The sequence below is a fragment of the Rhinolophus hipposideros genome (assembly GCF_964194185.1).
Source record: "Rhinolophus hipposideros genome assembly, chromosome: 14".
NCBI lineage: Eukaryota > Metazoa > Chordata > Mammalia > Chiroptera > Rhinolophidae > Rhinolophus > Rhinolophus hipposideros.
In genome coordinates this window covers 56,319,636-56,336,954 of record NC_138060.1, presented here as the reverse complement: position 1 = coordinate 56,336,954, position 17,319 = coordinate 56,319,636, and the positions used below count along the sequence as shown (strand labels likewise).

At 45.0% G+C, this 17,319-nt stretch overlaps 1 protein-coding gene across 6 annotated transcripts in view; it reads left to right on the top strand.

Annotated features, from left to right (window-relative positions):
* ULK4 (unc-51 like kinase 4) overlaps positions 1-17,319 on the top strand; it is a 386,569-nt gene that overhangs the window by 256,494 nt on the left and 112,756 nt on the right. For 5 of the 6 annotated variants that reach the window (XR_013994883.1, XM_081072450.1, XM_081072448.1 and 2 more), the window contains 2 exons: positions 10,187-10,353; positions 17,149-17,247. Coding sequence is in view for 4 of the 6 variants with exons in the window: in XM_081072450.1 (XP_080928576.1) it covers positions 10,187-10,353; positions 17,149-17,247 (266 nt within the window). In the remaining 2 variants the exon portion in view is untranslated. Of the gene's footprint in view, positions 1-8,592; positions 8,761-10,186; positions 10,354-17,148; positions 17,248-17,319 lie in introns of all 6 variants that reach the window. The other variant, XR_013994884.1, reaches the window with a different exon arrangement.

The following is a 17,319-nucleotide window of genomic DNA, read 5'->3' as shown; positions in this document are numbered from 1 at the left end:
TGATTTCAAATATTGTTGTCTTCCTCCCTAAGTAAGTAGGAAGCGTATTATCTATCAAAGTAGTTAATTGTTATTGTTATTTCTTTGGCTAGATTACCCAACAGAATTTTTAATAAAAATTATGAGAGTCGCCACCCTTTTCTAGTTCCTGACTTGAAAGGATATCCCCCCCTGTTGAGAGGCCGTGTGTGTGTGTGTGTGTGTGTGTGTGTGTGTGTGTGTACAATGTCCATACCATATATGAAAATGGAACTCTCACTCCCAACCAGCCCAGGGTGCCAAAGCACCTGGCCCACATTGGTCGGGACTGGGTCCAAAACTGTCCGCTACCTTAATTTTGCCCCTGCTAGCAACTCAGGACTAACCACAGAGGCACCTAACCAGTGACACGAGGCGCCCTGCTTCCATTAACCCGCCTCCAGCTTCCCCGTACTAACCACCTTCTCCAAGTGTGCGCCCGAAGTCTTCCTGTCATTTCACTCCAGAGCTTCCCCCCCACCCACCTGCCTTGTTGTCTCTGCCAAACACAAGTGATGGCGGCTGCCTCCCTTGTGACAGCAAGCTTTGAGCAGCCTGTGTGTGCTCATTTGGGTGGCCTTGCTTCTTCCTTACACTGTTAGCTATAATGTGCATTAATGGGCTTTGTAGTGGTTAATAAGCTGTGAATTTCTAGAATGAGTCCTTCTTTGGTCATGTTGTAATGTCGGGCACTCGGCACAGGTGTCTTCAGCACCTGGTGTGCACAAGGGGCTGTGTTGGCCTCAGGTGAGAAGAAGAACCCAAATCGATGCGGAATCTATGGTCTAGTAGGGAAGACAGGTATTCCTCAGATGTGTACATACACTTGATTGTGAGGTGAAGGAGAAAAGAGCTCCAGGAAACAGTAGGAGTGGGCAGGGAGAAAACCCAGGAGAACGGGGTGTCCTGTAAGCCAAGAGAAGGCAGCACTTCCAAAAGGTTAAATGTGTCAAGGGGCATCCAGAAGTCAAGTGCGAGAAGGTAAAGAGTGAGTATTATGCTCTTCTGATTTTAACCGTGTTTCCCTCGTTCTTTTCCTTTGTGGTTATTTCTGCCAGCTTCATCTTTTATGTCCATATTTAAGTGAGCATTTACCAGTCCCTTTATAGCGTCAGTTGGTTTCCAGTGTGACTTCAGATTTTTCAGAAATCGGATGTGTAAAAGCTGCGTATCAAAATCGTCCTCATATTTATTTTCTCCACCAGAACACTGACAATGAAAGGCGTTCCCTGCTGGTTGTTGTCATTTACCTGATAGCACTGGTGCTGAATATCTAATATGGCTCGCATCTCTTGCAGTACCAGCTGCAGTGGACGCCCTCTGGGACTGGCACCTGTTAATTAACTAATGTGGAGAGATGTCACTGAAGAAGATTGTCATGGGGTCATAGACCTGCTGTGTACACGTGCGAAAATCACTTTTCCAAAATAAGATTTTAGTGAAGCAGATTTATTTTCAAGGCAGAATGCCTTGGTGCCGTGGCAATTTTCTGTCCCTTCATTTTATTTCCCTATTTTTTAGCCCCTTATATTTCTGTAGTGGTGGGAGAGATTCAACGTGGTGTGTGAAGCCCTCTTCTTTACTTTTCTTATCCTTATCTGTTCCTCGTGACATTTTTAAAACAAATCTTTTTTTTTTTTTTTTGCATTTACACAGTAGACTCAATGGTCTGTTTTCCTCCTCTTTCCATTTTCAGTCATTTCAATTACGAAAGCGCCATCTTGTGTAGTGGGTACTAGCGCAGACCATGGAACCGGCTGGCCTTGGCCAAGCTACCTAAGCTTTTTGAGCCTCTGATAGAAATAAAAGTAAATAAATACAGATTGAAAGAAAGGGAGGAGGGTGGGGGAAATGGCTAACGCATGGAGTGAAGGAAAGATGTTTTTGAAGATCTCTAAGTAACTTGCAGCTTAATCACTTGGCTACTGCTGCTTTGTCCCATGAAAAGAAGACTTAAAAATACGAACTCCCAGGCCATTGTGTTGGTTAGGACTCTTATCTGCCTGTATCAGAAACTTGAACTAGCCCCTTGAAAAGGAGACAGTCTACAAGTGAGAGGATGTCTGATGGAACTCAGGGCAAGAAGCATTGCTAAGCCCCAGAAACAGCTAAAACCAGGGGCCCAAACATGACACCCGAAGCCCTTCTCCCCCCAAGGTTTTCTTCTCCTCCCATGTTTTCCTTTTCATTCGTGCTCAGCGTCCTTGCTCCTTGCTTGAGCTGCCGCCTTCCCACAGCCACTCCCAGGTTCCAAATGTTAAAGTGTGTTCCTCAGAGACGCCACTCCCTCCTTCCCAGCCTTGTTTCTGGAAGTCCTGGGGAAGGACCCCCGCCACTCCCCTTCACGGGCCTCGTTGTCTGGCCTGTGCGCTCTTGCACGCTCACATCCAGCTGCAGACCTTTCTCACACTTATTGGCCAAACCTGGAGTGCCCCCTCCTGCCTCTCCACATCCCCCTGTCCGCCGGGATCCCTCCTTCCTCAGGAGCACTTGCCCTGCCCTCCCACTGATCATGGCTCCCTCTGGCTGATAGCGCCAAGCTGGCATTCTGTTCTGTGAGCCGCCGCCTCACACGTGGAGATCTTCGTGAGGTCCCTGAAGCGAATTGGCCATTTCTTGAGGTTTTTTCCTACTCCACGCATTGTCTACCACTCTAACATTGACATGTGCAGATGAACCAGTGGTTGAAGGAATGATACGTGTTTTCTTCTGACTGTTGACCTGCCACCTCAGAGACAGATGACAGGGGAGGGAGAAAGTGGAGGATTGAAGCTCTCCTGGGGTGTGGGGCTCAAGAAGTTGTGCTCCAGCTCAGTGCTGAGCTCCTAAAGGCCCCTCCATAATTCAGCAAGTGCCGATCAAAGTCGGAATGGAATTAGACAAAGCTTTCGGGCTTTGGGGCTAACGCTGGGCTGGGCTGGGTGGCTGCTGAGGGGGTCATACTCCCTCCCTGAAGGGTTTCCTTTCCTGCCCCTCTACGCCACTCTCGTCCAGCATTTTCCTGAGCATTGCACATGTATGGTCAGTTGTTTATTACTCATCCATTTCCTGGTAGGAATTGGAAAGTGTCTGCCCCATTGAGTTAATAAAATTCCCTTTCTGAATTAGTCATAAACAACGTTGCATCTTAAATTTGGGGCATGGAATTTGCATCCACTTCTACTTTTCATATTCTCACTTTCAAAAATTGTTCCAGACATATTTGCTTAAATCAATCCTAAGCTCCTTTAGCTATCTCTCAGTAATCAAAATAAGCGTATCTTCAGTGAATAAAATCTCTTAGGTGCTGAACTTCTTTTTCAAGGATTTTATAGTTGAGTTCATTCTATCTAAAACTTTTTCCTCTCAAGTATGCATCTGGGGTTCACGTGTTGCTAAAATTCAGGATCTCTGCTTAAACCAGAAAAGGGCACTGCAGCCCTCTGGGAACAGGTGAGCAGAATAATATACTTGGAATATACTTGAAAATCATATACTTGGAATAATTCAATACAGGGTCTCCTCCATCTGCAGATCTAAGTGCTGAACTGATTCTGTGCTAGTCATGGGAGGGTCCAGGGGCATTGTGGGCTCAGGGGAGATGGGGCGAGTGTGTTTTTAAGGTACTCTCACATACAGATTGTCTTAGGAATGTAATTCAAAATGAATGCTCTGACTACAGAGTCCCTTCAGGCTTTTTGGAGAAAAAAATTAATTAAAACATTAACCTCTGTCATGTGTGAGAGGTTCCCAGCCTTTATTTCAGCAGAGCACAGAGTGTGAGTCGGCTAGGCATACTCATCCACAGCAGAGGAAGGTGTGCAAGTACAGGAGGAGCGAGAAGGCCGGGGAACCGTGTGGCTTTGGTGTCAGGCCCCGTGAGGACACCCAGTGCCTCTCACAAAGGGGCTGGAATAACAGAAGCAAAAATCTGCCCTGGGATGGTTCATCCACTTTGAACCTGAGAGATGTTTGGACATCTTGTTTTGTGGAACCATTTCTATGTGGGGGTGGCTGCCCATTAACCTTTGGCCAGAATGGGTCAAGCAAGCTTGGTTGAGGACCGAACGGTTCATAGATGCCTCCATTTATCCTGCAGTGTATTCAAGACCAGCACTGCCCCTTTCTTTCTCTGTGTTTTGTGATTTAAAACAGACTTTTGACTCAGCCGGTGTGGTGTGATTCTGGTTTTGGTGGTTAAGCATTGATCAATTTGGAAAGAACCCTTTCCCCACATCGAATTTGCAGATGCTTTTTTTTTTAAATTAAAGTTTATTGGGGTGACAATTGTTAGTAAAGTTACATAGATTTCAGGTGTACAATTCTGTAATACATCATCTATAAATCCCATCGTGTGTTCACCACCCAGAGTCAGTTCTCCTTCCATCACCATATATGTGATCCCCCTTACCCTTGTCTCCCACCCCCGTCCCCCTTTACCCTCTGGTAACCACTGAACTATTGTCTGTGTCTATGAGGTTTTGTTTCTCATTTGTTTGTCTTGTTCTTTTGTTGTTTTCAGTTTTATATACTATATATCAGTGAAATCATATGGTTCTTACTTTTTCTGTCTGACTTGTTTCGCTTAGCATAATAATCTCAAGATCCATCCATATTGTCGCAAATGGTCCTATTTCATCTTTTCTTACTGCAGAATCTTGTATCACATCTTCTTTATCCATTCATCTATTGAAGGACACTTTGGTTGTTTCCATGTCTTGCCCACTGTAAATAAAGTTGCAGTGAACATCGGAGCACATATATCTTTACGGATAAATGTTTTTAGATTTTTTTGGGTAGATGCCCAGGAGAGGGATTGCTGGGTCATATGGTAATTCTATTTGTAATTTTTTGAGAAACCTCCTCACTGCCTTCCATAGCGGCTGCACTAATCTGCATTCCTACCAACAATGTATGAGGGTTCCTTTTTCTCCACAGCCTCTCCAACACGTGTTACTATTTGTCTTATTGATGATAGCCATTCTGACTGGGGTGAGGTGATATCTCATTGTGGTTTTTATTTGCATTTCTCTGATGATTAGTTATGTTGAGCATTTTTTCATATGTCATAGGTACTAAACTTATGGACCTTGGGTTCAAAGAGGTTTTATGAATTTGACTTCAAAGGCAAGGGAAGTAAAAACTAAAGTAAATAAATGGGACTATATCAAACTGAAAAGCTTCTGCACAGCAAAAGAAACCTTTGAAAAAATAGTCAACCAACCAAATGGGAGAAGATTTTTGCAAACAACGCCTCCGATAAGAGGCTAATGTCCAAAATATATAAGGAACTCATACAACTCAACAACAACAAAAAACAAACAAACAATCCAATTGAAAAATGGGCAGAGGACCTGAAGAGATATTTCTCCAAAGAGGACATACAAATGGCCAATAGACATATGCAGATGCTTTTATACTTCTCTTCTGGATTTCCTGTTTAGATTGGCTTTAATGAACTGTGGTGGAAATGCCCACATGCTTGTATGATGTAAATGTCATATTATCCAGAAGGAAACCTCTGTTTGGGGAGGTTACCCTTGGATTTAGAATATTATGTTCAAATCATTAATGGTGGAAGGAGAATGTTTTTCAAAAGCTTGACATTTCAATGTGTACTCTCACATTATCTCTTTACTCCAACAGCTTTTGAAAAAGTAATAATATAATAAGGACACAGTGACTGGAGCTGAGAACAACTCATGTACATTAATATTCCCAGAACATTAAACACTTGAAAATAACTTATGGCAGTGACTCCTTCAGAGATTTGCTTATAATTAATACAAAATAATTCTTGGATTTTTTTTTTTGGATGCGTTGGTTATAATCAATGCAAATAAGTATTGGATTTTTGGCTTAATGAATGTTGGTTCTTGTAGAGATGTTAAGACGGAGTATTAAGAAGTTGTTATGATGGCATTTGGCCAGAGGACTGGGAAATACTGAAATGCTCTCCCAGAGGCCTTTGTATAGCATTTCTGAGGGACATGACAGGTGCGCAAGGCCCAGAAACCCTTTTTATTGTGCTGGTCTACGTAGAGGGCTGCTTTTAGCCTCACTTCCTATAAGAGGTCCACTCGCGGGTCTGGAAACAGAGTTGGCTGTGGCTTTCCCTGTGTATTTGCCTCAGTGTTGAAACTTCAGTTCTAGAACTTAACACTTTCATGCAGGAAAGCCTCCTTCCCCCTCCACACAGGTGTGCAGCAGCTGGCACCAATACAAAGAGGCAGGAAACATAGCAATCGGCGGTTCATTGGTGTGGAGCAGAGCTGACCTAAGCCACAGGCAGCTGCTGCATCTCAGACTGGCTCTGGGTGAGAGGAGAGAGAGGAAAGGAGGGGGAAAAACCAAAAAAACAGTAACAGAAGGAATGACTTTTTCAAAAAGGCCTTTCCCAGGGCTGCGGGACTATGGCTGTGGTATTGTCACTGGCCTTCTCAGTGGAAGAGGAAGGTAGAGGAAAGCTGTACAGACAAACCCACTGCCAGTTTGAGTCCTTGGAAAGTTTTTGCTGTGGAGAACACAGCCTTGGAAATACCCTTGAACGTCACTCCCTGTCTTTGGAGGGGGAGTATCTTTCTCTTTTATCAGGACCTGCCTGTGGAGAAGAATGACAGTACAGAAATATGTTAACTTCCTTTCCTTGCCTTGGCCTCCTCCTGAGATGATTCCTTCACTTTTGTAAACTGCATCGCGTGTTAGCTCGTTCACGTCGCCAACATGTGCAAACAGCAGGGTCTCCTTTGGCTCCCAGTGGAGGTGACAGCTGGTGTTGTCCGCTGGTGCAGACGTGGCTTCACGCCTGCCTGCCTTCCAAGAAACTGTTTTTCCTAACTCCATCTCCAGGGAAATTCTGGACACAGCGTAGAAGCACATGTCTCAGAGCCTACATGGGACGTGGGAAAATGCAACAGGGAAGATCTGGCCACTTGAAGTCTGGCTTCAGGCTATAGGACCGAACACATTTTGCCAATGACAAGCATCGGTGACCAGGAAATGATCCAACCAGTCACCTTTCCTCGGCTTTGAATTGTGTCACTCAGGCATCTTGGACACCCTTGTTCTTTGTCATTCTAGTCATCCCGTGATAGCTGTGGCATTATGTTTTCATGGTCTTTTTTCTGTTGTGTTAGCATCATTTCCTCCATTTCCTCTATAAATTCCTGCTTCAGTCTGGGATTTACTCTACCCTCCGTATTTGACTCTGTGCCTCTCTAAATCTTGCCTGTCGTTTGGGAACTTTCCCACTGTCTCTGACCATCTCCCACCTCTCTTTGTCCAGTCCTGATGCTACCAGGCTTCTAGGCCTTCATCTCGCCATTGGGCACTGGCTTTTGGATGTTATGTCAGTCTTGGAAGCGGATTGACAGTTCCTAGGAAAGTCCCCCATTTCTTCCAGTTGTGGTGTTGTTCTCCTATTCCTTATGGATGCTTCTTGGCCCCACCCTACTGTTGCCACAGCGTAACATATCACATTGCTTTAGTGATGTGTCTGCCTGCCTCTTGGCTGGGGTATGACTGCAGCGGCCTCCCCATGGCCTTCTGTTCTCAGTTCCCCACTGGTTGCTCCAGGGGGTGCCATGATAATGAGATTAGACTGTGGTCAGTAGTAGATAGCATTCAATGGAACCTTTACAATGGCTGAATTCGACTAACAACCCCTGAACCCAGGTATCAATTTTAACATCATTAAATGTGGAACAGCCAGATGGCATATCCTTCCAGATGTGGTGCAACAGGAAATACAGAGCACCCAGCCCCAAGTATTAATGCCAAAATAATTGAACCTGAATTAAATTGAGTGTCTAGGTCTAATTATGAGTTTACAGGAAATTCAGGGATATAGGAACACACCACCACAGGAAAAATGGTCTAATTTCTCCAACAAATAAATGGTGTGAAAAATTGCAGGGAGTTGCGGGGGGGTGGGGAGTAGGACTGTTAGAGGTTGAAGGAGACTTAAGATCTGTAACCAAATGGAATGTGTGGACCAAAAAAGGCAATTTTGAGACAGTTGAGTTTTAAACACAGGCTGTGTATTGAGTATATTCAGTATGTTAATTTTATTAAGTGGTAATGGCATTGTGGTTAAAAAAAAAGAATCTTTTAGACTATACAGAAAAATTTACAGGATAAATAAGATGATGTCGAGTATTTACTTTAAAATCTGAAAAAATAAGTGTAGCTAGATTAAACAAGATTGGCAAAACGTTGCTAATTATTGAAGAGGGTAATAGGAATTCATTTTACAGAACTGTTTCGTGACCTTTGTTCTCATAATAAAAAAGTCTGAACAAGAAAAACATGCATTTTGACCCTGAAGTGAAAGTTCTGGCTATGACGGGCGCCAATTGTGGCTGAGCTAGGCCGCTTGAAATCTTACTAGTGGGCTTCGCTGGCGTTATAACTGCTGTGAAGAAATACTCTATGTCGTACTTCATTTCTAATCTCCTATGAGCTCCTACCCTGACGCCAGTGTGTCAAGTCAGAGCATGGAATGCCTGTTTTTCACAAAGCAGGCTGGAAAGAATTCCATCCCAGCCGTAATCTGATTGCAGTCATTGTTTGCATTCCTTCCTGGGGGACTGACAGAAGACCAGGAAGAACCTTGGGGCTCACCAGATGTTTAGTATGAATCGAGCGGTATACAGATGGGGACCCAGGGGACCGCCTCCATTTTCTGAAGTGCCACTGGTCACATCGCTGGACTTCACCAGTACGCAGCCCCCTGGACCTCTGACCGTCTACATGCGTCACAAAGTAATCATGAACCCCCAAAGGAAAACATCTCTCCTGAATGTCAAGTGCTGGTCCATAGCATGCGCCTGAGTGATTCTTTCTAACTCACGGGAGAATGCCTGCTGCTGTAATGCACATGTCGTAATAATTGTTTTTCTGTGCTATGTGTTGATTTGTGCTATCAAACCTTGTCATTTGATACAGAAATTTTGCCAATAATTCATTCTACTTTCCCTTCAAGTATATTTATCTTCAGCTTTGTAACTTGCACCAGTTTTTGCCACAAGGAGTACAACTTTGAATGAGGCCTGTGTAATTTTGGTTTCTCTCTGCCTTTACTGACAAAATTAATAACTTGTGTAGTCATAAGAATTACTTTGCACTTGTCTAGGAAGTCCAGATTGGTTGACTGGAAATGACAATGTGCATTGTTTGGAAAAGATCCCAAAGCTTACCAAGAGACACGAAGGCTGTGCTTGGCAGAGTTTCCATCCAACCGATCATCTGAGAACTACGGATGAATGGATTGCATGGCCAATAATATCCAGCTTACACTACATGTCATACTTCTTGACCATACTTTTTTTTTTTTTTAACCCATCTGCTTATGTAACATACTTATGTTTGGAGATTCACTTTTTCTAAAACACTCAGACGATCTACAAAGGTTGAAGGTCCCCTTCACCACTGAAGTTTATATTTCATGCTGTATTTTTACCACATTTACATCTGAATTAATCTTGCTGACTCAAAGGGTAATGCTGCATAATAATAACAATTAAAATGCCAACTTAAATATAAACAATAATGCCTCCCAAATGTGGACATGTGTGTGTTGTGACAGACAACGTCAAACTGAAAGTTGATGCAGACCAACTTTCCATTAATAAAAGGCTTGCAGAGACAAGATGATAGAACCTGGCAATTTCTCAATTTCACATTTCTTAAAATCATAGCGAACCTTACATTTCAAATGTTTCGAAATGCCTGAGAAAGAATGCTTCATTGCTTTATCCTCTTCAAATGACCCCCTGACAGACCCTTAGGTTCGCCTGCTGTCCCTGAGCCTTCAAACAGAGACCCTGCCGACAGTCTGTGCATGTTCAGCACGCTTTCCCTCAGTGTCAGGGGGTCCTCCATTCCCATGTAGCCCGTCCACCACGTAGCACAATGTCTCTCAAAGTGTAGTTTTGGGAACCCTTACATCAAAATTACCCAGGGAGCTTGATTAACACGCATGTATGTTCTTAGGCTCCTGCGTAGACTCTCTGGGAGTGAGGCCTGGAAACCTGCATTTAAAAACCTTCCCCCGAGTATCTGGTACATGGTACAGTTGAAGGACTGCTTCGTGTTAGGCCTTGTAGAGAACAGACGCCTGCCCCATTGCGTGTATGTGACACATTATAATTTACGAAAAATATTTGACCCTTCTCCTTTTTACCCCCAGGACTGGTCCATCACGTCTGTAACCTCTTCACCGAAACCGTCACCCTGTGTTTGGACGTGGACAATAAAAACAACAACGAGACGGCCGCCGCGCTGCTCTTTTCCCTGCTTGACATTTTGCACGGCATGCTGGCCTACACCTCCAGCATCGTCCGGCTGGCTCTGCAGGTAGAGGACCTCTTACCTGCAGCATGAACCACCTAACCATGTCACACGTCCCCCTGCATTCTCTTCTTTCTTTTTTTGTTTTCTTTGTTTTATTTCAATGGTGAAATTTTATTTTGTTTATTTTTTTATTTTTTAACGTTTTTATTAAAATATAACTAACATACAATATTATATTAGTTTCCGGTGTACACAATAGTCATTCAACATTTATGTACCTAAAGAAGTGATCACCAGGATAAATCCAGCAACCATCTGACACCGTACTATGCTGTCACAATATCATTGACAATATTCCCTATGCTTGTTAAGTTATATAAATGTGTAATCACTATGCTGTACACCTGAAATTAATACAAAATATTGAATGTCAACTTGAATTGAAAACCTAAAAGGAGGGGGGAAGGTGAAGGGGAATCAGAGGTTCAGATTCCCAGATATAAAACAAATAATTCAGGGGGATGTAATGTGTATCATGGGGAATACAGTCATTCTCTTCTTTCTAATCTTCCTCTAATGTATGTTGATTTTTGAAGAACTTATGTGTCTATAGAGAGAGCCTACCAAGTAAGCCATGTGTGGGTGACCAATTTATAGACCAGATGAGTTGATCACCAAATCAGAAAGGAAAGCAGGTGAGGCCTCAGCAAACACTGAGCGAGCTTAACGCTGAGCGAGCTTAACGGGGGAACCACTCCTGACCAACGAGATCATTTGCCTTACGAGCACCCTCGGGCTGGCCAGCAGTTCGCAGCCTTTTCTGCCCAGAGATGGGGCTCCAGCCCACTCCCAACAGGATGGATTAGCCGGCTAGGAACAGTGCATTGAGATTCTAGGCACATACATGCATAAGCACACACACATACATATACTGGGGGTGCCAAAAAAGTGGTGCCAAAAAAATGGATACAAGTGGACACTTTGGTGAGCGTTACGCAAGCAGTAGTTCGCCGTCATTAGAAATGTCTGAACCCTGATGGTAACCACTTTGAGCACCTCTTGTCATTGCAGAAGTCAAACGTGACTTGTGTTCATCTTTTGTTATCGGTATATATTGAGTATTGCCATTTTAATAGTTGTTTTCCTTTTTTAAAATGTGTGCACTTTTGTTTGGCACCATCTGTATGTTTATATGCACACACACATACATGTGTAACCCGTACACTCTCGCACGTACTCTTTCTTATTACCAACAACATGGAATTGTAAGACGGTTTTGAGGACTAGATGTGTGTTCAGTGGCTTTGGAAAAGTCCATTTGCCCCAAACTGCACCTGGGTTTACTTAGCATCGTGTTCCGAGGAAGGAAAGGGATGTGGGTTTGTTAAGTACTTTCCGAGTTAGGCGCCTGCACATGCCAATTTCATTCAGTGTTTTTCCTAAGCAACTGAGGCAGCTGATCATGGGAAAGCACACAGCCGATAGGAATTCATTGTTACATTTCAAATCCTGGTAAAGTTGCAAGAGATGTATTTCAAATGGCAACCTTCCGGCTTGAACAGATGCAGAAGCTAAAGTGGAAACCAAACTGTTTTGATGCCTTGCCAAGAGTCACAGTAGCAGAGCCAAGAATGAATCCGGAGACCCTCGTTTGTCTCTGTTATTCATCATTGTGATAGATGGTAACTTTTACCCACAGTTAAGCTGCTCAAGTATGTAGCTTGCCTAGTGTGGTTTAATAAATAATTCCAAGATCCCGTCAACAAACATGATAGTGTTTAACCTAAACTTGTAAAACCAGTTGATGAAAATGACCTTTGAACTACCTGGTTTTTTTTTGTCTCATCTCTAATACAATAATCCTAAATTAACAGTGGAGCATTGTTAAGTACTTAGGGAACTCTGAATTACGGATTGCTCTTAGCTTTTCCTCTCTTTTCCAGTGTCTTTTCAGAGAACATTGCTGCTGATTTCACTTTCCATAGTGGTAGTTTTATAATTCATCAAGATGCAGTCCATAGTTACTCTCACAAGATGCTTTGTTGATATTAGTCTGGAGGAGATTATTTTGTAGATCAGAAGTGTTAAAAACTCCAGAGCAACAGAAATCCTCTTTTACTTTTAAGTGATTGTTAGGTAGGTATTCAAGGGTGTTTAAAAAAAAAAAACAAACCAGAACACCTTAATAAAAAATATGTTCTAATTCTTTTTCCACATGCTGGTGTACCACTAGATCACTATTTGTTTATGTTTTCATTTTCTTCAGCAGCACTGTACATTTGACTGCTATCATCTTTCTAAATCCTCCCCTGTAATATCTGCCACGTATTACGTTTGGCTTTCACTACTCGCTTTGATCTCCGTGACCCCTGGTGTCAGGCTGAAAGAGCAAGAGTCCTTGAGACTGAATTAGGGGAAAGGGCTGGGGCAAAGAGTGGAGTGGCATCAAACACAGCTTCTCGGAGAACACTGCGCTTATAAGTACTTTCCAACCCCTAAGTCACTTCTTCCATTGAGAAACATGCTCCACCCTGGGGATTCCTCAGCCTTCACGAACTTCTGACAGGAACTTCTCTAAAGTAGAAGACTTGAGGGATGGAGGGTTGCCGGTGCTCCAAACGATAGTAGCGTTTAGATTTATGAAGCACTTTGTTTGCAGGGAGGAGAATGATAGTAGATGCTGGAAGGTGTACTAGGGAGGTAGTGCGTGGAGGGAGGCAGGTGTCAGAATCTCTGTCAGGAGTTCAGTCCCTGACGCCAACTTGCCTTGGGATTCAGAATTGGCCTTGGTTCAAATGTACCTCCTGAGGGTCTTGTGTGAAGATGTGGAAGTAGAAACAGATACGTGTCCACGACTCCCTGGTGGGGGTTCATGGGCCTTGCTGGCTGCAATGCCTTGGGTTCAAATCCCAGCCCCATCACTTTCTACCTGTAAGACCTTGGGCGAGTTCCTTCTCCTGTCTGGGTATCCATTTCCTCATCTGTAAAGTAGGTATGATAATAACTGCTCTGCAGGGTTGTGGTGGGACTTCAGTGAGAGAATAAAAGATATACCTGGCCCAGGGAAGGTAAGCAAGAAATGGCTGCTCTGTCATTAGCAGCAAGAGAAGAAAGGTGCTCACCTCAGCTCCCTGTTTACAGAGGGCTTCCTGTGGGCTGCGATTTCCTCATTTCTGTGTCCTGGCGCATGGGGGCGGGGGGCACTCAGTTCAGATTTACTGAGTAAACTGACTCCTCGCACTCTTATGAGATAATAATGTATGGTTTTATTTTGCACTTATGAGCCTAGCATCGGGGATCGGGAGAGCAAGGATGTTAGCTCTCGGGGAGCCTCAGTTTGGTACGGAGGACTGTCAGTACACAAACCGTGAAGCGAATCATCACCTCGTTCCACTTGTGAGAATGCAGCCACTGAAAGGCACAGGGGGCTGTGAGTGAAGATGGGAGAGGGGGCCCTCACCCAGCCTGGGGGCTAGGGAAGGCAGATAGTCACGTTAAAATCCTGGTGCCCTCACTTCCCTGGCTGCGCCTTGTCCGTCATTCCTGAGGTGATGGGAATCCTATTGGTTTCCTGTTGGCATACTGCTCTCATGGCAGTAAGGCGGTCCAGTTGCTGCTGATTTGCGGATGCGTTGCGTTTGCCAGAAGACTGAGATGAGGGCCCGGAATCCTGTTCAGTCTCACACACTGAGTCTGTGGTGGGCGCTCTGCTCTCTATTTGTCGCCTCCCTTGGATTATCCAGTTGCCTCCTCCATGGCTTTCCCTTTGTTGCTCTTCCCCACGAACTCCCTTCTGCCTGATGAAGGCAAGTGAGATTTCCTGACATGGCCTGTGGTCCTCCTCACGGCTCTCCTTTCCTTTGAAAACCTCAGCGTCTCATCGCCTGTGGTAAAATTGTCTAACTCCTCGCCAGTCCTCCATGCTGCCCATGCCCTCACTAACGCAGTCAGCTCAGTCCGTTCTTCATGGGCCCAGCACCTTGTCCCTCCCATGCCTTTCCTCGTGCGATTCCCAGCACCTGGCACCCGGCTCTCCACTTGATTGCTGTAGACCTCATCCCAACCATCCAAATGATGGAGTCCGACGTCGCCTTCTCCTTCTTCCCCCACCACGTACACTGTTTCCACCCCATCACCGTTTTCAAACTCTGTCTTTATAGTAGTTATTTGGAAGTTTGTCATCTTTTTAATTAAACCCAGAGGCCCCACAGAGTGGGGAATCTGTGAGCATGGTGGTGTTTGGGGGCACGGTGAGCACAGACTTGGTCTGGGCCACACCATCGCAAGTTCTCCGCTGTGTGCCTCAGCCTGCCAGGGCATCAGACAGCAGCTGCTGGAAGAATGGCCTTTCTCTTGTTCTCTACAGATGCCTTACCTGTGTGTTCATTTAACAGGTCTCCACTGAGTACCTCCCCCATGCTCTGGGTTCATATAGCAATGCCAGATGTCATCGAAGTGTGTTATCCCTGACCTTATTTTATGCCGAGAAGTTAGCTGTATTTCTTTATCTTGCTTGAGGTAATGCTGTATTGCCATCTAGTAGTACATATGGCTCATAAGGTGACATTCTCAACTTTTATACGTTTAAAACTATTACATTTAGATTTCCACGTAGAGTGTTCTTCTGAGATCCGTACTTGGTACATCTAGCAGCTTTCAAAGTGGCCACTAGAATTCCCCATAACCAACAGATTCCACACGTCCGAAGCTGAACTCAGGACTCACCTCCCCAAACCACTCTCCTGCCAGCAAGCCCCCCCCTCCCCACATCCTGATGTGCAAACTACAAACCTGGGAGTCATTCTTAACATTTCCCTCTTTTTCGTATTCCACATCTAATCTGTCACAAAATAATGTAGGCTTTTACCTTAAATATCTAACAAATCCAACCTCTTCTCTCAAACCCTACTGTTACCACCCAGCTCAGTCTACCCTCTGTCTTCTGTTGCCTAGACTGTGACAACTGGGTGAGCCAAGGACACTGCGTAGACAGGAGACGGATCACCTACCACACAGCAGTGACAAGGCTCAGGGAGTTGTGGGCAGGGCTCAGTGGGACCAGGGGCAAAGGCAGAGGAGCTGGGTGGAGAGCACAGTAGCAGTGCCATGGCAGAGATGGGGTTTTCTTGCTGTGGAAAGTGCCCTTTGCACAATGCACACAAAGGGCCACAGATCTGGGAATCCAGAGGCTGACTGGAGGGAGGGTGATGTGGGGACCTGGAGGGAAGGGGAGAGGAAGCCGGCCAGGCCTCTGGTTGGTTGCTCAGCGTCTGCGTTTATGCCTCTCGTGGGGACGACCATTGATGCAGGGATCTTTTGGGTACACAGAGCCCATAATTGTGTGATGAGGGTTGAATTTCTCCTGCATTCCTGGGGTGAGCTTCCCTGTTGTGCAAAGCTGCAGCGTTCCCTTTCTGCAGCCCTTGGCAACTTTGCTCAGAGGTGGGACCTGAGTCCTGGTGGCAGGGTCTGGAGACTTCTTGGTGACAATACCAAATGACTAGGAACGTCTCTAAGGATCTGGAGGACCCCTGGATGTCCTGGTGGGACAAGTTCCACAGCATGTGCTTGTTCCTGTGGCCACGTCTGTTTGCTTCCATGTGTTTGGAAAGGAAGGACTGACACCTTGCCCCTCACTGCCCGGGTGCTGCCCAAGAGAGAAGCAGTCTGAGGGATAATGTGTTAATGTGAAAAGGCTGATATTCCACCTCAAAGTGGGCTTCAGAAAGTGGGCATTAACAGCCAGGATTCAGAAAGGTTCAGACCTCTGGGAGACGGCTACCCATTTGTTTTCTGGCAGGCAATTCTACCATGGTTCCCCTTGGCTGTAGAGAGGTGAAAGCTGCTAAAAGGAGGGCATCTGATTTTCAGTCAAGTTCTCCTGAATCAGACGAAGTAGGCAAGGCAACTCAAATTCTGTCTACAGGCCTGAAGTGCAGGATGCTTGGCATTTATGAGAAGGGCCCTGGAGTCCAGGCTAATGACCGGAGGTGGGGCAGCCTGCAGCCTGCTCTCTAGGCCCTGGCAAAGGTCATTACCTCACAGTAATTTCATTGCTTCTCAGTGAAATTTAAAACGAAGAAAGAGTATATTAATGAGATGTGTACTTATGATAGCAAGCACAATAAATCAGTGCCTTTTCCAATATAAAATTATTCCTCTCCATGATAGAAATCTCTGGAATTAGATGGTTCTGTAAAACACTGGGAAGAAGGCACTCATTTCTCATTTCCATTGCCATTTAAGCCCACGCTTCCTAAGCAGTGTAGACCTGTATCTGAAGACCATTCACGCAGTAGCACATTGAACAAATATTCTAGGTGGTATTTGAGCATGTGTGTACATGTAGAGACGGAAAGCATAGAGAATGTATTTGGTATGCATTATCTCTTGTCCATAAAATTGCCTAGGAGAGATGAGCATGTGTGATTGGGAGACATATAGCCTGGATCTGTCCCACATTATCTGTGGGACTTTACACAAACTACTGAACTTCTCAGAACTTCAGTTTTCTCCCCTGAAAACGGGGGCTAACAGCGCCTAGCCTGAGAATGGTTGGAAAGGAAAAGCGGTTACCCACCGCATTATGTGAACAGAGAGCAGCCTTCCTCCAACGACAGCCCTTGTTACTGCTTTATCTGTGGGTCACCCGGGTCTGCCTCTGTAGCCTGAGCTGGCGGCAGTGGCGGTGGCAGTGTGTGCACTTTGTCATGTTCTAACAAAGCATAACTTCTCTTCAGGGGGTCGGGGTAAAATACTTCCCCAGCCCCCCTCATTGGCTAGACAGAGGGGAGCGGTCTCTTAGGGCCAAGCTGACTCATCTCTAAGGCCCCCTCTTTTCTCTCCCCTCCCTTCAAGGCCCAGAAATCTGGCTCAGGAGGGGATACTCAGGCCGCAGAAGACCTGCTGCTGCTCAGCAAACCTCTGACAGATCTCGTTAGCCTGCTCATCCCGCTGGTAAGAGCTCACCTGTTTGTGCGACTTCCAGAACATTGCTGAGATTGAAGTCATTTTGTTTGAATTTCATGA